The sequence below is a fragment of the Puma concolor genome, chromosome B4, assembly GCF_028749965.1.
Source record: "Puma concolor isolate L17-30 chromosome B4, mPumCon1.1.hap2, whole genome shotgun sequence".
In the NCBI taxonomy this organism is placed as follows: Eukaryota; Metazoa; Chordata; class Mammalia; order Carnivora; family Felidae; genus Puma; species Puma concolor.
Window position 1 is genome coordinate 66,092,363 of NC_141673.1, and position 22,293 is coordinate 66,114,655.

Consider the following 22,293-nt stretch of genomic DNA (forward strand, 5'->3'; position numbering starts at 1 on the left):
GTTCAAATCCTGGTACCATCATTTCTAACTACATGACCTTGGGCAAATTACAAATTCGTTGTACCCCAATGTCCTCATATATAAAAAACGGATAATTATGGTCTTTGCCTCACAGGATTGATGTGAGGATTAAAAGGATTAATATAGAGGGGTGTCTGGGTGGCTCAGTCGGTTGAATGTCCGACTTTGCCTCAGGTCATGATTTCGCAGTTCACGAGTTTGAGCCCCACGTTGGGCTCTGTGCTGACCGCTCAGGGCCTGAAGCCTGCTTCAGATTCTGTGTCTCCCTCTCTCTCTCTGCCCCTCCCCTGCTTGCACTCTTTCTCTCAAAAATAAATAAGCATTAAATTTTTTTTTTAAAGAATTAATATAGAGGGGCGCCTGGGTGGCGCAGTCGGTTAAGCGTCCGACTTCAGCCAGGTCACGATCTCGCGGTCCGTGAGTTCGAGCCCCGCATCGGGCTCTGGGCTGATGGCTCAGAGCCTGGAGCCTGTTTCCGATTCTGTGTCTCCCTCTCTCTCTGCCCCTCCCCCGTTCATGCTCTGTCTCTCTCTGTCCCAAAAATAAACGTTGAAAAAAAAAAAGAATATAGAATTAATATATGCAGAGGTCTTAGAGAGGGTCTGGCACCCGATAAGCACTCTTCAGTGCAGGCTCATAAGCCATGGTCCTTGCCTCTCAAAGAGCTCACAAATCACAGTTGCCCCTATCCACCTGTCCCACCTGGCAGTCAGGACTACCTGGGTCTTCTGACACTTCAAGTGCCCCACAGCTCCTGGCTACCCTTTCCTGAAGCCATGGGATGAACCTGGTGCAAGTTCCTGTATCACAGATTCCTTGTCTGACTCTGGGTAATTTCCACTTCCTGAGTCTCAATGCATATGGAAAGAAAGAAAGCTGGACCAAAATTGATTTCCAACATCCCCACAAACTTCTTGTTCTGGGTATAGCTCAAGTTGAAACTGTATCGGCTTGGGCAAGGCACGGAACCTCTCTGCGTTTGTTTCCTCGCCTACAAAACCAGATAATGGAACTAACCACCCCCCAGGTGGTGGTGAGGGTGCAACAAAGTAACACAAGCCCAGGCTGTGCGCGCTCCCAGAGGGGACGTCAGCCTTCAGACCCACCCTTCTTTGCCATTTAACGCACGCGCGCTGGCGTCCCGTCCCCTCTCCGCGCCGGGATCCGACTTCCGGTTCCGCCGGGACCCAGAAGCCAGGCTGACAAATGGCGGCGTCCACGAAACAGGCCACCGGGGGCGTTGAAGAGGCCGCGGCGGAAGAGGAACCGCGAATTCTGGAACCCGGGGCCGCCCCGTTTGGAAATTTCCCTCAGTATTCCCGCTTCCATCCTCCAGAACAGCGGCTCCGCCTCTTGCCCCCGGAGCTGCTTCGCCGGCTTTTCCCTCAGAGTCCCGAATCGAGGCCGATCCTGGGGCTCGACGTAGGGTGTAACTCTGGGGTGAGTGACGGGGGCGGGGTCGGAGGTCGGGGAGCCGAGAGGTTGGCTTCCTCTGCGTTCGCTGGGGCTGTGGTTTGGGCGTGGCATCACACCCATCACCACTTTCCCCAAATGAGTTTAAACTCCGTTCCGAATTCCTGCGTCCCCGCTTGTGCGTTCGCCGCCTCACGGCCAAACCTCGGATGGGAAGGGCCACCGTTTTGGGGCTTCCGGCGCTTGCCTCCTGTACAGCGTGGCTGGCGACCTGGCTGCAGAGAGGGGGCGTCCGGACACCCGCCTTTGGGAGCGTAGGGTTGGGATTGGGTTACTGGGAGAGAAGAGCCAGGGGTGACGGAATCACGCCTGGAATTAAGATTCGTGTGCCATACGGTGTAGGATGCATCCTGGAGCCAAGTAGATATTTATTTAAAAGCAGTGAGTTGACTGAGTACAGTGGAGAGGGTTGAGAGGGAGGATACAGCTCCTTGGCGGAGGAAGGCATTGCCACGTCTTCTTACCTCAAAGTATTCTTAGGCGTAGAGTGATTGTAGTGAAATTACATTCAAAATATCGACATGCCACCCTTGACACCTATCTGTAACTACTACCATATCCTACAGGAGCAGATATTCTGACCCTATGATTGCAAATCACAGGCATGTAACAAAAAGTAAGTCTCTATTCCTGACCCTAAATTCTCCTTCCCCCCTACACATTGGCAACCGCTGTTTATAATTTCTTGGGTATGTATCCTGTGTGTATGTAGGCATTTATGTATGTATAAATATTACCTCTTTTACCTTTACAAATAATAGCACACTATTTGGCACCTTGCTTTTCACTTAATAATTTGGAGATCACTCATGTCACGACATTCTTTTTAGCAGCTTCAAAATTGTATGCATGTACCATAATTTATAGGGTGCTTTATTTACATTTTTAAAACTCCCAGGCCCCACTGTAGCCCTACTGAATCAGGATCTTGAGTGATTGAGCCCTTGAGTCTATATTTTATTTTTCAAGCTTCCAGGGTATTCTGGGTTTGGGGAATTGAGGTTGGAGAAGGTGAAGAGATGTGGTCGAGGAAGGATGAAGTGACAAATGACTAGTGAAACTGGCACACCCAAGATCAGACAGGAAGAGGGAGTCAGCAAAGAAATAAGTATATAGAAATGGGGAGAAAATTAAGCAGCGTAGTATAGGACCTTCCTACTCTAAATATGGCCCTTAATCTACAACAACAGCATGACTTTTTAAAAGAATTTTTTGTGAACTATGCCACACATACAGAAAAGTGCATAAGACATAAATTTACACTTTATGAACTATTATAAAGCAGACACCTTTATGGCCATTGTCCAGATCAAGAATAAAACATTGTCAGAACCCCAAAAGTCCCTTAACTTTCTCTGTTCCTAAACCGCCCCCCTCCACCCAGAGGGAACAACTAGCCTGACTTATGCTTATTTCCTTGATTTTCTTTATAGCTCACTATTTTTGTATCCCTAAACAATGTAATTTAATCTTATCCATTTTTGAAATTCATATAAATGGAAGCTTGCCATGTATTTTTTGCGTGTGTCTTGCTTTTTTGCTGAACATTGTATATTTGTAAGAGTCATCCATGTTGATGCACTGAGCTGAATTCCTTCATTTTTAACGGCTATTTAGTATTCCATCTTAATGAATATACCACATTTCTTCATCCATGCTACTATTGTTGGACATCTGGGTTGTTTCCAGCCACACTTTCTTCACCTGTACAAAGAGCATAAGTATTTTCCTTACAGGATTGTTGCACAGAGCAAAACAGGTGGTGCATAGAAAAATGCCTTGAAAAATGGATTAGAGCAACACAAATTTGAACTAGTTGTAATGGTTATAGAAGTCAATGTTAGACAAAGGAGATAGTGACTTGTTTAGGAGTCAAAGTGCTGAGGTGGTGAAAATCACAGATCATTAGACCTGGCTAGAAGGAAGTCAGCAGTGACTTTGGGAAGTGATAGATGCAGAAGTAGAATAAATCTCAAAAGGGGGTGGTGAAGCATAAGGCAGACAGTAAAATTGAGGCTGTAGAATGAAGGCTAAGCGAGGACTTTTGGAATCCAGACTTTTCCCAATCACAAGTCTGAGAAGCAGATGTTTATAAGATGGTGCTTATTCTGGTTCTTCACCTTCCTGATAAAGAATGCTGGCTATGCCCTTGGAATCCTTTCTTTCTCCCTGAGGTCTGAGATACCTGAAAAAAGTGAGTTTACCAGCATATTACTCAAGCTGGACAAGACTGCTCTCAGCTCCTTTGCTGCATCCATTTGGCTGTAACTTTCAACCATACAGCCCAACCTACCATCAATGTCAGGGAAGTATAGAGATGACACATTATTGCCTGAGACCCGTGGAGGGCACTGAGAACCTGCTCTGTGGAAAACTTTTTGGGCAACCTTCTTAGTCTAGGAGCGTCATATCTTATAAAGCAAAGACTAAGTGGCAGTCCAATGAGATGATAAGAGATAGAGGTCTTTCTTCCATTCACTGGTTGAGAGCTGCAATGACAAAGCTCTTTTGGATTTCTCTAGGATCTGAGTGTGGCTCTATACAAACACTTCCTTTCCTTACGTGATGGGGAGACCTGCTCAGATGCCTCAGGAGAACTCCATCTACTCTGCTGCGACATAGATCCAGTCCTGGTGGAACGAGCTGAAAAAGAATGTCCTTTTCCTGATGCCCTGACCTTTATCACCCTGGACTTTATGAATCAAAGAACCCGGAAAGTTCTCTTGAGCTCTTTCTTAAACCAGTTTGGACGGTCAGTTTTTGACATTGGCTTCTGCATGTCAGTAACCATGTGGATTCATCTGAACCATGGGGACCGTGGTCTGTGGGAGTTCCTAGCCCACCTTTCCTCCCTCTGCCGCTACCTCCTTGTGGAGCCTCAGCCCTGGAAGTGTTACCGGGCAGCTGCAAGGCGTCTCCGGAAGCTGGGCCTCCATGACTTTGACCACTTCCGTTCCCTTGCCATCCGAGGTGATATGGCCAATCAGATTGTGCAGATCTTGACCCAGGACCATGGCATGGAATTAGTATGCTGCTTTGGCAACACCAGCTGGGACCGAAGCCTTCTGCTCTTCAGGGCAAAACAAGCCACAGAGACTCATCCAATTCCTGAATCACTGGTAGACGAAGGGAAAGAAAAGAACAGATTAAGATCCTGGAGACAGTGAAATGGGAGGGTGGGAAGGCCAGGAAAGAGATATTGAAAGAGTGTTATACAAAGAATTAAGTTCACTGTCCTTAATTGGCGATTGTAAGGCAGCCTCAAAACCTGGCAGAAACTTTTGGCAAAATGTCCAAGACATGCAATTGAAAGAATCAGTATCTATTCCCCACTGTTTGAGTTGATTCTGGAAGAAGAGACTATCTGTGGAGCAATGAGCTGGGCTCTCCAGATTGAGATGGCATAGAAAAAGTGATCTTGGTTCTAGGATATGGAGGGGGCTGCTTCTAGTGGTTAGAGACTTAGCCCAGGCTAGCCTTAGAATGTATCTGTTCCATGGGCAACTTGAATCTGATCTGGCTTCTTCAGGCTTTTGCTGGACTTCCTTATCCTGCCTTCAGGCAGCACCTCACAATACAATCTGGAATGAAGAGTCACTGCCTTGGCTAAAGGAGAGAATTAGTATGAAAATCATCTTATCTTTCCAGAGCAGGTCATGTATCCAACATGCCCAGGCTCAGCACAGCATGTAACAGATACTAGCCAAAATGCGCTGGCTAGCATTTATAAGATGTTTAAAAGATTTAAATTATGACCCAATATCCAGCTGGTACAAATACAATGAATGAAGTGGGACTGTATAATTATATATAATAAAAGTGACTTGAGTATGATTGAGAATGCCCTGTGACTCTGGGGTAGGTAGGAAACCTCTGCTTTTAACCACTCTATCCAGGGAGTTTTCAGCTCAAGAAAAAGAACCTCACCCAAGCTCAGAACTGAAAACATACCAGAGTAAGTTAATTTAGGACTTTTTTTTGTCAGCGTCCTCTGCCAAAGCACACCAACATGGGGGTGGGAGGTACACATCAGTATGGCAGTGGGAATATGTGCAGGGAAACAGGCATAAAATGCAGTCTACAATTGAATGACTATAGCATAAATGCTGTGGGATAGGCATCACTGATATCTGTCAGGTTTTGACACCCATGAGTTGAGTCCAAGGGAAAGTGGGAGATGGAGAAGGATTTGGTGGAGAGAAGATAGGAAAACAAAATATACCTAGCTAAGAAGGGCGACTGGATTGATGAGCTTCAAAATCCTTAAGATCCTATTATTTTCTGAAGTTATAGAAGGAAGGCTGGGGAATAAGAGTGTCTGAACCACCAATTAAACTTTGGACCTATTGGTGGAGAAGATAAAAGTTCCTGCTAGGGAATTTGAACTCTATGCATAGAGAGCAAAAGCTAGTACATTCCCCAAACGATAGGAGATTGGAACCAAAACCTTCATTTAGGAAAACCGGTTTTTCTATTTTGTGCAGGATAATTATGTGGTTGGTGTCATTTCCAATCTCAGACTCCAGTACTACTTTTCAATCTTTTTATATTCCTGCTCCTGATCACTTTCATCCTAGTGACTCTTGTGGACTTTTACCCTTCTGCAGGTTCTTGACTCTATATCCCTGTACCACTAGTCTAAGCAGATGACCTAACCACCAACCAGCACCATTCTTGTTTGCTGTATCAGGAAGTCTTTTCTTGCTCTCAGTCTTTTTTTTTTTTTTTAATTTTTGTTTTATTATTACTGTTTTTTTTGACAGCATGAACTTGGGAGGGGCAGAGAGGGAGACAGAGGATCCAAGCAGGCTCCAAGCTGACAGCAGAGATCCTGATGTGGGGTTGAACTCACAAACAGTGAGATCGTGACCTGAGCGTAAGACTCTTAACTGAGCTATCCAGGGACAGTTGCCTTCAGTCTTAAATCCCTTCATCTTTCCACCTTTTCACTTCTGAACTTACCCAATGAACTTTTACCCAGATAACCTCTGCCTGAGTTCCTGATCCCAACCTCTACTACTTCTCCCAGACTGCTTTATTGAGGATCCCTTTGATGTCTCCTTGGCTTCATTAACTCCTTCCTGTCCACCTGCCAACATGCTCAGTTCTCTCTCTAAAACCACCAAGTTTTCCTGTTTCCAATCTCTCTTCAAGTTTATTCAGTCTCTCCATCTCTTCACCACCAAATGTGAGCAAAGCCCTTGAAAGGGTTGACTCCACAGTCTATTTCCCATTCATCAATGACCTCCTGAATGCCAAATTCTGAGGCCTCTTGTTCAGTCTTCCTCCTGGGTCATGGCACTATTCAGCACTGTTGATCCCTTCTTTAAACTGCTCTCCCTTGGTTTCTTCACCATACCCTTCTCCCTTTATTCTCTTCCTATCTCTTAGTTTTTATGTACTCTTTAAGCAGTTAGTTCAAATTTTAATTGAACACGTTACCTGGAGAGTCCTGGATTCATCTCCAGAAACAGTGATTCAGGTTAAGAATGGGGCTTGAGGGTTGGGTTGGTTTGGTTTGATTAGATTTGTGGGAGGGTTTGTTGTTTGTTTGGGTTTGTTTATTTGTTTGTTGCATTTTTTTATCATGGTAAAATGTATGTAACAAAATTTATCATTTTAACTATTTTAAAGTGTATAATTCCATGGCGTTAAATCACAAGGAGGAGCCTGTTTTTAACAAGCACCCCAGGTGACTCTGATGCAAAATAGACCACATTTTGATTGCTTAGGACCCCTTAGGGTCCATCCAGTCCTCTTCTACATATTTTTCATGGAGTGAGTTCCTTCACTCCCATGTGTTTAGCAACTACCTATATGCTAATAACCCCCAAATATATTGGTGGCCTCACTTCCACAGTTGCAGATTAGCATTTTTCCTGTTTTGTAATCATATCCTCTTAGATAGTTTTTAGGCACCTCAGATTCAACATATTCCAGAAGCAAACTCATTACCCTCATTCTAAACCTGATCCTATCTCAGTTGTTGCCATCCACCCATTGCTCAAGCTACAAACTTCAGGTGAGTCTCCTTGCTTACGTGAGTCTCCCCACACTGAAATAGTCACAAAGTCCAGTAAATTCTTGCATGTCCAATAACACGCAAGTCCCATTTATTCTATCCATGTGGCTGGTCCCTACCAGGCATTTCTGTGTTAAGCCATCTATCCTTATCTAGTCCCTGCTGCCAGTGTTCCCTTCCTCAGATTCCTAGTTATGCTAGTATTATGCTTAAAAACCTTCAGTGTTTTGGGGCACCTGGGTGGCTTGGTTAAGCGTCCGACTTTAGCTCAGTTCCGATCTCACTGTTTGTGAGTTCGAGACCTGCATCAGGCTCTGTGCTGACAGCTCAGAGCCTGGAGCTCGCTTCAGATTTTGTGTCTCCCTCTCTCTCTGACCCTCCCCCACTCGCACTCTGTGTGTCTCTCTCTCAAAAATAAACATTAAAAAAAATTTTTTTAAACCTTCAGTGTTTCCTAGAGCTAAAGTCCTGTCCTTTATCCAGTGCCAAAACCAATGTTGTTCAGTAAGGTAGCTGCTTGCTATTTAAATGTAAATTAAATAAAATGAAATAAAATTTAAATTCAGCTCCTCAGTCTTACTAGCCACGTTACAGGTGTTCAATAGCCGTATGTGATTAGTGGCTACTTTATTGGACAGCACAGATTTAGACCATTTCCATCACTGCAGGAAGTTGTGTTGGAGAGCGCTGGCCTTCATGCTTTTCCTCCACACCCCAGTCACACTTGAACTTCTCACCTACCACCATATCCTACTTGCCGTGTCCTTTCATACCTCTGAGACTTAGCACAAACTCCCTCTATTTTCGTTCTCTCTCCCCCAGCTCTCCCACCTTGCAACCTGGCTGAACTGTTTGTCCTAAAAGACAGTTAAGATGTTACATGTTGTCAGAAATCTTCCCCCAACTCCTATAGCACTTTGCATTTGTTACTGTATTCTAGTGGGGTCTTTGCGTGGAAGCTTCTATTACAGTATTTACCCTATCATATTATAATCTTTCTATGCCTGTGTGCCACCACCATAAGACTGATCTCCTCAAGCCCAACTTATCTTTGTACTTTGAGGCCTAGCACAATTACTGACACATGGTGGGCAGCTGAGAAGTACTTGTTGAATTAATATATGAATGAACAAAAGAAATGTATCTGAATTCAAGTATTGAGAAGAAAAGGGCATCTGTGATTGGGCAGAAGACTGCCCAGGAAACTGAAAATGGGAAGAAATTAAAAAGTTAAGAAAGTGGGGCACCTCAGTGGCTCAGTCAATTAAGAGTGCGACTCTTGATCTCCGCTCAGGTCTTGATCTCAGGGTCATTATTTCAAGGCTCTGCATTGGGCTCCACGCCAGCTGTGGAGTCTACTTAAAAAAGAAAAAAAAGTTGGGAGAGGGATAAGCCTAGTCTTTGGCATGGAAATTTGAGGTATGTTTTCTCAAACATACCTTTGCAATAAGATGCCCATTCCAAGTCCATGGCTATTGATGGTTTGGGAGAGGACGATATGAAATCTGGAAGTCATTCATATAGAGTAATCGAGATTTAATGAGTAGTAAATTCCAAAAACATGGATATGATGAGAGGTCCTAGGTCTGAGGGCTGCCAATAGTTATTGAGTAAGGGGGAAAAGAGGAACCAAAAGAGGTCTGGTGAGAAATAGGAAAAAGGGGGGGGCAGGGTGGTGCGCCGAGGTGGATCAGTCAGTTAAGCATCCAACTTCGGCTCAGGTCATGATCTCACAGCTTGTGAGTTCAAGCCCTGAGCCGGGCTCTGTGTTGACAGCTCAGGGCCTGGAGCCTGCTTCGGATTCTGTCTTCTCTCTGCCCCTCCCCCCACTCACACACTGTCTTTCTCTTTATCTCTCAAATAGAAATAAACATTAAAAAAAGGAAAGAAAGAAATAGGAAAGCGGGGGGGGGGGGGAAGACATATAGCACCATGTGCCAGACAACATAACAAAGCCAAAGCAGAGCTAGGACTTGAACCTACGCGGTGAGGTGGCAGAGTCAGCCTTGGCTACCATTCCTTGAGACGTCAGAGAAATCTAAGGCTGGGAAGAGACTCCAGAAAGCCAGTGCAAAAGAGCATGGGCTTTAGAGTTGCTGTGCTTCCTCAAATTATGTGTTCACACTGGAGAATGAGAGACCCAGCCAGGCCACTCTTGGCTCTTCCAGATTCTCACAGAAATCCCCTCACAGAAGTCAGACCTAATTCTAGGTTGAGTATCCGAGGAGCACTCCTGCCGCTGCCTACCAGTTAAACAGGCTTGGCCCTTCTGAGTGGTTTTTTTTTTTTTTTTATGTTTTTATTTTTTTAAACCAGTAGCCCTGGCCCATTTCAGAATGGCTACTTTTTTTTTTTTTTAATGTTTATTTACTTTTGAGGGAGAGAAAGGCAGAGTACGAGTGGGGGAGGGGCAGAGAGAGAGGGAGACACAGAATCCAAAGCAGGCTCCAGGCTCTGAGCTGTCAGCACAGAACCGGACTCAGGGCTTGAACTCACGAGCTGTGTGAGACCATGACCTGAGCCGAAGTCGGATGCTTAACTGACTGAGCCACCCAGGAGCCCCTCTCCTGAGTGTTTTAGAAGCAGTTGGCAGGTACGTAGAGCAGACATAGACACTCTTAAGTCTCCCTCAGTCCTATTTACCTTCTCACTGTATCTCTGACTTGCCAGCTACCTTAACCTTCCCCTGAATTCCTGAAATTCCAATCTATCCCTAACTTTGACCCCTAAGTAAGACCTCCCAAAAGTGGGTTTCATTCTGTTTCATGCTTAGGAGGTAGGGATTCTGAGGCCAATTCCAGGATGTATCAAGATCCTGAGCTCAGATCCTTCTCAGCCCCATGAGATCCAGTTTGGCCCAGGAACAGTGCAATAGAAAGAACATCAGGTTTGGAATCGAGATCTGTCAGTAACTCATTGCATGACCACCCTGTTCAAGTCAACCTCTCTGAACCTCATTCATTGGTACAACTAAAGTAACTATGCCCTAATGAACTAGAGGATGTAAAGGTATTTTGCAGAATATAGAATATTAAAAACAAGGTGCTGTTACACTCTAAGCATTCCACAGACCACAACTATGCTTGTTAAATTAAACGCTTATGAAAAAACATCTCATCTCTAGAAAACATACGTCTTACTATCTCTGATAATTTGTTTTTTAGAACAAGGAAGTAATGAGTTCAGCTTCAGCACTACAGAGCATTTTAAAAGAAGCAATGCTGGGAGGGAGTGATCATTGCTAATGGAAACGAGGCCAGTTTAGGATAGTCTTGGTGGATCACAGTGGTTACAGATATGAATTTACCTACTTCTCTGTAAATCTCCGGAATACTTTGAAATCTCGTGACTTCACTAGTGCTCTCTCCCTCCACCAAAGTAATGCAGAGAAATGAATGTAAGGCTGTGGCAGGCTAAATAATGGTTCCCCCAAGATGTTCACATCCTAATCCCTGGAACTTGCTACCTTAGATAGCAAAGGGGATTTTGTAGATGTGTACAAATGTGTAGATGTATAGATTAAAAATCTTGGTTAAGGATTAAAGATTTTGAAATTGAAAGATTAATATGGAATATCAGGATGGACCCTAAATGTAATCACAAGTGTCCTTATAAGAGGGAGGCAAAGGGAGATTTGACCACAGCAAGAAATAGAAGGATAGAAGCAAGAGGTTGGAGTGATGTAAGGAAGGGTTGTGAGCCAAGAAATGCAGTTAGAAAAGGCAAGGAGGGCACCTGGATGGCTCAGTCAGTTAAGCATCTGATTTCAGTTCAGGTCATGATCTCATGGTTCCTGAGTTCGAGCCCCCCCCATTGGGCTCTCTGCTGTCAGCACAGAGCCTGCTTCAGATCCTGTCTCCCTCTCTTTCTGCCCCCTCCCACTTGCTCACACATGCCTGCTCTCTCTCTCTCAAAAATAAATAAAAACATTAAAAATAATAATAATAATTGAGCGCCTGGGTGGCCCAGTCGGTTAAGCATCCAGCTTTAGCTCAGGTCATGATCTCGCAGTTCATGAGTTGGAGTCCTGAATCGGGCTCTCTGCAGTCAGTGCAGAGCCCACCCGACTCTATCTGCCCCTCCCCTGCCTGCATGCACATTTTCTCTCAAAAATAAAACATTTAAACAATAATGATAATAAATAAATAACTAAAAGGCAAGAAAATGATTCTCCCCTGAAGCCTCCAGAAGGAATGCAGCTCTGCCAATCTCCCTTGATTTTAGACTCTGGCCTCCAGCACTATAAGAGAATACATTTGTGTCGTTTTATTTTGGTTTTATTTTTTTTTAATGTTTATTTACTTTTGAGGAGAGAGAGAGACCGAACATGAGCAGGGGAGGGGCAGAGAGAGAGGAGACACAGAATCTGAAGCAGGTTCCAGGCTCTGAGCTGTTAGCACAGAGCCCGATGCGGGGCTGGAACTCACGGACCAAAAGACCATGACCAGAGCCGAAGTCAGATGTTCAACCAAGTGAGCCACCCAAGTGCTCCAAATATGTGTTGTTTAAAAGCAATTTATTTGTGATGATTTGTTACAACAGGAACAGGAAACTAACACAGGGATCCTGACTACAATGAGACTAGGCTATGAGCCAAGTGGCACCTGTGCCAAATAACTCCTTGACAGCAGAAAATGGCCCCAGTGACCAAAGGGATAGTCAGGGGCTCCATCTACTTGGTTCGGTTCATTGAGGAATCTTCAGTCATTAAAACCTTTGGAAGATGCTTCAGCATCTGAACCTGACCTTTTCCCTACTAACATTTCTATTGGCTGAGCACTTAACCCTACCTGTTGAAAGGAAGTGTTGTATTTCAAGTCTGTAGCAGTTAATTTCAAAGAAGATGTGTAGTGTTCATAAAGATTAGGCCCTGATACTATGAAGATAATGATTGCATACTGGCCTATGAGAGCCTTTGGCTCCCAGAAAAGATCTTATTTATCCTCAAACCAGCCTCATTTAGGAGCCAACACCAAGCATGATGAGCCTCCTTGAGGGACAAGAATAGAGAATGGTCCTGGGTATACTTTAACTTAAAAACAAAAACAAATAGATATAGATACAGATATAGGTATAGATATAGGTGATATAGATATAGACATAGATATATAATCAACATTTCCAAAAATTATCATTTCAACATGCAGTCATTATTATTAATGAGACATGTTACATTATTTTTTATACCATCTTCAAAATCCAATGAGTATTTAAACATTTTTTTATTGTTTATGTTTGAGAGAGAGACAGCACAAGCAGGGGAGAGGCAGAGAGAGGAAGAATCTAAAGTGGGCTCCAGGCTCTGGGCTGTCAGTACAGAGCCCAATGTGGGGCTCAAACCCACAAACCGTGAGATCATGACCTGAACCGAAGTCGGATACTCAACCAACTGAACCACCCCTCCAATGTGTATTTTAACTTGCAGCTCATCTCAATTTGGATCAGCCATATTTCAGATGCTCATTAGCTACATACATGTGGCTAATGCATATACTTTTGTGGCAAATCAAGAAGTGTTTTATCAAATTCCATATACTCAGCGTGCTTTTAGCTGCTTTGGGTAGTAGGAAAAAGTAGATTAAACAAAGATTAGATTTGATTTGCTTAGCGACTGTGTTAATGTTGAGAAAAGAAGAGGCTCAAACAAGGAAGCATGTGATCATTTGAGCTTCAGCAAAGGGAAAGTCTTTGCAGGCTACAGTGGGCATGGAAGACTTTCTAGAGGATATGAGATTTGAACTGTTCTTGAAAGGAATATAGCTTTTGCAATGTTGGACAAGAGAGAAAGGAGCATGACCTGTGAGCCAGGAGAAAGGAACCTTTCAGCAAAGGTACAAAGGAACAGGTGCTGTGTATGTTGAGAACAGATAGGACTAAATGGTCTATAATGGAGATGTCATTCTGAGCAGTACTGAGAAATAACAGTGGTCTTTGCCATTTAAGTAGATTCTGGATGAAATATTTAAAGTAAAAAGAAAACCCATAAATGTACTAGAGAAAAGATTTTTTTTAAGATTTTTTAAATGTTAATTTCTGAGACAGAGAGAGACAGAGCATGAGTGGGGGAGGGGCAGAGAGAGGGAGACACAGAATGGGAAACAGCCTCCAGGCTCTGAGCTGTCAGCACAGAGCCCGATGCGGGGCTCGAACTCACAAACCATGAGATCATGACCTGGTCTGAAGTCGGTTGCTCAACTGACTGGGAGCCACCCAGGTGCCCCGAGAAAAAAGATTTTTAAAAAAGTACTTTCTAAATATAAAAAGCCTAACAGCCATCAAGAAAAAGACCAATTTGGGGCGCCTGGGTGGCGCAGTCGGTTAAGCGTCCGACTTCAGCCAGGTCACGATCTCGCGGTCCGTGAGTTCGAGCCCCGTGTCAAGCTCTGGGCTGATGGCTCAGAGCCTGGAGCCTGTTTCCGATTCTGTGTCTCCCTCTCTCTCTGCCCCTCCCCCGTTCATGCTCTGTCTCTCTCTGTCCCAAAAATAAATAAACGTTGAAAAAAAAATTTAAAAAAAAAAAAAAAAAGAAAAAGACCAATTTGACTACCTAAGGCAAAGAAAAAAATCCAAAAGGTCACAAGAGAAACTACCAATCAGGAAAACATTATGCAATACAAGTGACAGATAAAAGGTGAATTTCATTACAATCCAAACAATTCTTATACATCTATCAGAAAAGACATTCACAGAAAATGATAATGGCAGATAAACACCTGAAAACTTGTTTAATCTTATTAATTCATGCAAATAAAAACAATGAAAGAATATTTTGTCACAACAATATTCACAAAATTTTTAAACAGTGATGGTGAATAAATAAACTAAGAAGTGTGTGTGGGGGGCCCTGGGTGGCTCAGTCAGTTGGGCATCCAACTCTTGATTTCGGCTTAGGTCATGATCTCCCAGTTTGTGAGATCGAGTCCCACATTGGGCTCTGCACTGACACTGTGGAGCCTACTTGGGATTCTCTCCCTCTCTCTCCGCCCCTCCCCCCTCAAAATAAATAAATAAACTTTAAACAGTGATGGTGAGAATCTGGGAAGACAGGTATTCTTCCACCCTGTTAGTGGGAGTGTAAATCAAAATGACCATATGGAAGGCAGTTTGTCAATATTTATCAAAACATAAACTACACATACCCATGAATTCCACTGCTAGGAATCTGTCCTGTGGATATGCTCACATAAATATGCAAGGATAGAGGTGCCTGGATGGCTCAGTCAGTTAGGTGGCTGACTCTTGATTTCAGCTCAGGTCATGATCTCATGGTTCGTGGCTTCAAAGCCCTGCATCGAGCCCAACGTGGAGCCTCCTTGGGATTTTCTCTCACTCTCTCTCTCTGCCTTTCCTCCCTCTCTCTGTCACTCTCAAAAATAAATAAACTTTTAAAAAATACGCAAAGATATATGTACAGTATTAGCCATTACAGTTGTCTGATAAAAATGAAAAGCTGGAAACCTCTTAAATGCTCATCAGTAGAAAACAAATAATATGGTAGAGCCATAAATAGATTACTATGCAGTTCTTAAAAAGAACAAGGTAGCTCTATCTATGTTAAAATAGAAAGGTCTCTGAGATATTTTAAGAGCAAGAAGTAAAGTGCAGAACAGTATGAATGGTAAGATTCCACTTTTGTACCTTTAAAAAAGAATATATACACAGAAGGTAATAAGACATGTAAAAGTGAAAAATCAAAGAATAGCCATATAAGCATATTTAGTCATAATGAAGAATCAGCCAGAAAGTTAAAATGGCTCATTGTTGGGGGTGGGAAATGAGCACATAATTGCTTCTGTGTTGATTTGTTAACCATATGCACATAATGCTTTTTAAAAATAATGAATTTTAAATACGTTTTAAAATAAAATTAAGCAGTAGCTTTCTAAAAATAGCTTTCTAAAATAATTCTCATCCCCTGTTGCCCCGCCTACCTGTCTAACTTTTCCCTCACAGTATAGTTAAGAGTCTTGAAAAAGTTTTAAATACTTCTTGTCTCCATTCCTTACTTAGTACATCTTTCTCAATCCTTCAAAATTTGGGTTTGCCAAAGTCCCCAATGATGTGACTAAAGTCAGCAGATATGTGTCAGTCCTGATCCAACCTGACATTAGAATTATCAGGAACTTTTTTTTTTTTGGAAACCCTTGGGGATCTGGTAACAGCATTCAGCCAGCTGTCTTCCTTCTTCTCTGGAGACCCCTCTCTAATGTTGCCATTCCTTAGGGTTCTGTGCCAGTCCCTCTTCTCCTCACATGATCTTCACTTCATGGCTTCAGTTACCACCTATGTTCTGATGTTCTCATGCCTATAAATCCCTTATCTCTAATCTAGATCTCTCTCCTGAGCTTCAGAGTTACTTACCCAATAGCATTACACATTAATACTTTCCGGCCTTTTCCAGATCATGGCACACATAGAGAATGATGGTGTTTTCATAGCAACGTACCTTACCAAGACTGCTGTCTTTCAGAGGGAGTTCATGCTACTTTGAGGGTTGAGAAAATCAATACGCAGCACACCTGTAACCTCTTCATGAGGCATAACAGCTGGGAAGGTCCTACCTCTTGGATAGACATTTCCACTCGGACATCCCCCAGGCATTTCAAGGTTAACATGTTTGGAAGTGAGCATATAATGTCCCAAAACTGCTCTTCCTCCAGTGTTTTCTATTTCAGTGAGTGGTCCTGCCATCTGCAAGTTACTCAGTCCGGAAGTCTTGGCTTAGTTCTCTGCTTTCCTCCCCTTCCAATCTCAAGACCTGCTGACTCTGCTACACTTTATTTCTTGAAGTGATCTCCTCTCCATCACCCCTATCACTTTCCTAGTCCAGAGCACATCTTTTCTCACCTTTCCCCTCAATTACAACAAATACTTTCTCTCTGTTCTCCTTGACTTCACTCTTGCTCTCTCTAATCTGTTCCCCACATTGCAACCACAGAATTCTTTCTAAAATGCAATTCTGATTATGCCAATCCCCTGCTTAAAACCATTCACAGTACTCATGTGAGCAGTGATCTACTGGTCAGTCATTAGCGCTATATGCACAGTTAGACCATGCCACCATACTGGTTTATTACTAGCAGCTTGTAGCAAAAAGAGGCCAAGAGACTAGCTTGTTTTATGACACAGACAACTCAGAGAACAATGTGATGAGTGGTATATAACAAGGGTGGGAAAACAAACCATGGGACTTCTGTATATTTTGTAATAATTCAATTGAATAATACCACTGAGAAATCAAAGTGTCTTAAGCACTATCAAAGACAGAAAGCGATCATGGGGTAATAATAATTATACTTATTTAACCTCCTGTCAGTGAAGATGAAGGTTTATGAAGCGTAGAGAATATGCCAAAATCTGAATGCCTAAACTTTCAAGTGTGCAAGAGCTTTTAAGTAAGGAGAGAAGAGGGGCGCCTGGGTGGCGCAGTCGGTTAAGCGTCCGACTTCAGCCAGGTCACGATCTCGCGGTCTGTGAGTTCGAGCCCCGCGTCAGGCTCTGGGCTGATGGCTCAGAGCCTGGAGCCTGTTTCCGATTCTGTGTCTCCCTCTCTCTCTGCCCCTCCCCCGTTCATCCTCTGTCTCTCTCTGTCCCAAAAAAATAAATAAACGTTGAAAAAAAAAAAAAATTAAAAAAAAAAAAAAAAAAAGTAAGGAGAGAAGATACGTGCTGTGACAAGTGTAGATGTTCATTTTTTTTTTTTGAGGGTGAGCATCTGAATGAAAAGGAAAAAATTCAGATGGTTTGTTTATTTCCAAAAATTTAGTTATTTGGAAACATCCCCAAATGGTTAGAAATGCTTGGCATACTATTAAGGTTTTTCCACCCTGTGGTTGTGGAATGTAATAGATACGTGGAGTTTTCCTGGATTTTTAAGCCCTGTGAGGAAAGGCTCGTGTCTAATTTTTATTGTAAACCCAGGACTAGCCCACTGATTCCTTTTCAAGAAATATTGGATGATTGAATGAATAAGAATCAATGCCAAAAGATTCCAAAAATATCAACAAGATGAGCTTCCTAAAGACTCCACTAAAAAAGCTATTAGAATAAATGAGTAATAAATGAATTCAGTGAAGTTGCAGGATGCACAATTAATATACAGAAATCTGTTGTGTTTCTATAACCCTAATAACAAACTATGAGAAAGAGAAATTGAGAAAACAATCCCATTCATATTACATCAAAAAGAATAAAATACCTAGAAATAAATTTGAGGAAGTAAAAGACCTGTACTCTGAAAACTATAAGAGACTGATGAAAGAAATTGAAGAAGACACAAATAAAAGGAAAGATACACCACACTCATGGATTGGAAGAATTAATATTGTTAAAATGTCCAGACTACCCAAAGCAATCTACAGATTCAATGCAATAACTATAAAAATACCAATGACATTTTTCACAGAAATAGAACAAATAATGCTAAAATTTGTATGGAACTACAAAAGACCCCAAATAGCCAAAGCAGCCTTGAAAAAGAAGAACAAAGGTGGACCCTGTTCCCAGACTTCAAACTATACTACAAAGCTATAGTAATCAAAACCGAATGGTACTAGCACAAAACAGACACAAAGATCAATAGAACAGAATTGAGAACTGAGAAATAAATCCACACATATATGATCAATTAGTCTACGACAAAGGAGGCAAGAATATACAACAGGGAAAAGGCCATCTCTTCAAAGAATGGTGTTGGGAAAATTGTGCAATACATGCAAAAGATTAAAACTGAACCACTATATGGGGCGCCTGGGTGGCGCAGTCGGTTAAGCATCCGACTTCAGCCAGGTCACGATCTCGCGGTCTGTGAGTTCGAGCCCCGCGTCAGGCTCTGGGCTGATGGCTCAGAGCCTGGAGCCTGTTTCCGATTCTGTGTCTCCCTCTCACTCTGCCCCTCCTCTGTTCATGCTCTGTCTCTCTCTGTCCCAAAAATAAATAAACATTGAAAAAAAAATTTTTTTTAACTGAACCACTATCTTAACACTATACACAAAAATCAACTCAAAATGGATTAAAGACTTAAATGTAAGACCTGAAACCATAAAAATCCTCAAAGAAAGCATAATAAGTCCCTTGACATTAGTCTTAGCTATATTTCTTTGGACCTGACTCCACAGGCCAGGGCAACAAAAGCAAAAATAAACAAACGGGACTACATCAAACTAAAAACCTTTTGCACAGTGAAGCAAACTATGAAGAAAATGAAAAGGCAACTTTACTGAATGGAAGAAAATGTTTGCAAATCCTATGTGTGATAAGGGGCTAGTGTCTAAAATATATAAAGAACTCATACAGTTCAACAGCAAACAAAAACAAAAAAAATCTGATTTAAAATAGGCAGAAGATGGGGCGCCTGGGTGGCGCAGTCGGTTAAGCGTCCGACTTCAGCCAGGTCACGATCTCGCGGTCAGTGAGTTCGAGCCCTGCATCAGGCTCTGGGCTGATGGCTCAGAGCCTGGAGCCTGTTTCCGATTCTGTGTCTCCCTCTCTCTCTGCCCCTCCCCTGTTCATGCTCTGTCTCTCTCTGTCCCAAAAATAAATAAACGTTGAAAAAAATAAAATAAAATAGGCAGAAGAGGGGGAACAGGGCAAAAAAAAATTAAGATAAAGTGGGCAGACAGTCTGAGTGGACATTTTTCCGAAGACCTACAGATGACCAACAAGCACATGAAAAGATGTGGAGCATCACTCATCATCAGGGAAATGCACATGGAAACCACAATGAGATATTACCTCACACCTGTTAGAATGGTTATTATCAAAAAACCAAGAAATAACAAGTGTTGATGAGGATGTGGGAAAAAGCAAACACCTGTACACCGTTGGTGAGAATGTAAATTGGTGCAGCTATTATGGAAAACAGTATGAAGGTTACGCAAAAAATTAAAAATAGAACTAACATATGATCCAGCAATTCCACTCTGGAGTTTTTATCCAAGAAAACAAAAACACTAACTTGAAGAGATCTATGCACCACTGTGTTCACTGCAGCACTATTTACAATAGCCAAGATATGGAGCGACCTAAGTGTCCATCGATAAATGAGTGGATAAACAAGATGTGGGGTGGGTGTGTGTGTGTGTGTGTGTGTGTGTGTGTGTACGTACATATATATACAATACATATACCCATGTACATACAATGGAATATTAGCCATAAAATGAATGAAATCTTGCCACGTGGGACAATATACATGGACCTTGAGGGTATTATGCTAAGGGAAATAAGTCAGAAAAAGACAAATACCCCCATGATTTCACATACATGTAGAATCTGAAAAACAAAACAAACAAAACCAGACATAGATGCAGACAACAGACTGATAGTTGCCAAAAAAAAAAAGAGGATGGGGGGGTGGGCAATATGAGTGAAGGGGATCAAGAGGCTTAAATTGCCAGTTATAGAGCAAGTAAGTCATGAGAATGTATTGTATGACATGGGAAATACAGTCAAAAATATTGTATGAACTGGGACGCCTGGGTGGCTCAGTCGATCAAGCATCCAACTCTTGATTTCGGCTCGGGTCATGATTTCACCTGGTTTGTGAGTTCGAGTCCCACAAGGGTCTCCACGCCGACAGCTCGGGGCCTGCTTTGGATTCTCTTTCTCTCCCTCTCTCTTTGTTCCTCCCCTGCTGTGCTCTCTCTCTTTCCCTCTCAAAATAAATAAACTCAAAAAAATTGTATGAACTTTAGGGACAGATGGTAACTAGACTTATGGTGATCATTTTGCAATGTATATAAATGTTGAATCACTATGTTGTACACCTGAAATTAATATGATTGTATTTTAATAATACTTCAAAAAAATAAAGTGAGCTTTCTTAGAAATGAAAACATATTCATAAAAAGATTTGCACAAGTTTATAGTAGCCTTACTCATAATAGCCCAAACTGGAAACACCCAAATATACATCAACTGGAGAATGGATAAACAAATTGTGATATATTTGTACAATGGAATATTGCTCTCCAATAAAAAGAACAGACTCACTTTAGTCAAAAACATTACTAAGCTAAAGAATATAGACACAGGGGCGCCTGGGTGGCTCAGTCGGTTGAGCGTCCAACTTTGGCTCAGATCATGATCTCGCAGTCGGTGAGTTCGAGCCCCGGATTGGGCTCTGTGCTGACAGCTCAGAGTCTGGAGCCTGCTTCAGATTCTGTGTCTCCCTCTCTCTGCCCCTTCCCCACTCATGCTCTTTCTCTCTGTCAAAAATAAATAAACGTTAAAAAAAAAAAAAGAATATAGACACAAGAAAGTGCATACTATTTGATTGCACTTATGTGAAATCCAAGAACAGACAAAACTATGGTGATAGAATTCAGGAGGTTGCAGGGGGTGGGTGCTGGTAGGTGCAGGGTAGTTCACTGTAAATATAAAGGGGCATGAGGGAATTTTCTGGGGTGATGGTTCAGTTTCTTGTTCGGGGTGTTCCATCGGTGTATGTTATTGTTGAAATTCACCAAACAAAACACCTAAGATCTGTGCATTTTATTGTATGTTAAGGATAAATCAATCAATAAAGTTTGTTTTAAACCAAAGGTGAGACAGTTGGTGGGAAGAACCATTATGACATCTTTTAGGCTCCAATAATTGACCTCAGGCACTCATTTCTATGCTCAAGAACCCAAAATGACTTCTTTATCACTTGTCCTGTCAAATCCATATCCTCATTCTGATCTCAGTACAAAAACCTCCTCCGCTAACTTCTACTTCCCACCCTACCAAGTGATCTCACTGTCCCATGCAACTAATCTGCTCTTTCCTACCTAGGTCGCTTTGTGTCCTTACCCTGTCTGAATTTGCTCAAGTTCTCTCTGCCCTTCAAATCCCATTCCCAAGTCCTCTCTCCTTCAGAGAGGAACTCTTAATTAATCCTAGACAATGTGAGCACCCCAAGATCCCTCAGCTTTTATGTTCCTTTATTGGGCTAATATAATGCATTACTACTTTCCGTGTATACCCACAACAGAAGCAATTTTAATAAAATGGGCTAGGGAGCCCTTTGTATTTCTCTGCAGAACCCCATTCAGAACTTGCATTAACAGGCCAGTCACTATGATGCAGTTTGTGAAGATTATACGGTATCCAGACAAGGGCAAATAGATGTTTAATCCAGCACCAATGAGAATGATACTGAAGGGAGCTCTGAGGCCCTGCAGGGGCCTAGGTGGGTGTTTGCTTTCTTCTTTTAAGCCTGAGGGTAGTTCTACTTGTCTCCACCGAGATAGCAAGTGGCTGAGAACAAGGTTATATCCTTTTTCTGCTCAGCCTTAACCTCTTCCAGTGAGGAAATCAGCGCTACTCTAAAGAGTGGAGCCCGTTCCCAACGCCCAGTTTTCCATATTACTGGGAGGACCCGATACCGATCCGGAGGAGGAAAAGTGAGGAGGGAGCATTTAAGGCCAAGGAGGCACTCGAGCGTCTTCCCATAGATTTACACCCCACACGTAAGCAGGAAGGCAAATTACAAACACCAAGGCTCACAACCACACATACACGTGCACGCCCAGCCCCACAGAAGCGGATGCGCATGCCCGTGGCTCCGCGCGTACCTACTTAGTTATCTGTGCTATAGGTGCCCCCCATTCCACCCCCGCCCAGCCCAGCGCGGCTTCTTCTACCCCCTGCACCGGGAAGGTTTACCAAACCGGACCCCACCGGGCCAGAGGAGAGTGTTTCTCTATAGGGGGAGGGGAGGTCCTTCCCACCGGGGCGGAAGCGGCGCTCTCCGGACGGGCGGACTTAGCTCTCGTCCTGGGAACATCTGGAGG

The 22,293-nt window shown here is 42.8% G+C and overlaps 1 protein-coding gene and 1 long non-coding RNA gene across 2 annotated transcripts; one reads left to right on the forward strand and one right to left on the reverse strand.

The window, feature by feature from the left end:
• The first annotated feature begins 1,193 nt into the window (after positions 1–1,193).
• BCDIN3D (BCDIN3 domain containing RNA methyltransferase) lies at positions 1,194–5,328 on the forward strand. The gene is made up of 2 exons (XM_025930788.2): positions 1,194–1,461; positions 4,017–5,328. Exons 1-2 carry the CDS (start codon positions 1,228–1,230, stop codon positions 4,659–4,661), a joined length of 879 nt encoding a protein of 292 aa, XP_025786573.1. The 5' UTR covers positions 1,194–1,227; the 3' UTR covers positions 4,662–5,328.
• On the reverse strand, positions 1,834–22,293 carry LOC147579182 (uncharacterized). The gene is made up of 4 exons (XR_015253640.1): positions 22,166–22,293; positions 4,392–4,610; positions 3,615–3,679; positions 1,834–3,198 (listed from the first exon to the last, which is right to left on the reverse strand). It is a non-coding gene; the product is annotated as an uncharacterized LOC147579182 (long non-coding RNA).

Bases quoted from the DNA above. Each gene is read 5' to 3' on its own strand.
- BCDIN3D (XM_025930788.2), top strand. From the start codon at position 1,228: ATGGCGGCGTCCACGAAACAGGCCACCGGGGGCGTTGAAGAGGCCGCG. The intron at 1,462-4,016 runs GTGAGTGACGGG...GGATTTCTCTAG, and splicing joins ACGTAGGGTGTAACTCTGGG to GATCTGAGTGTGGCTCTATA.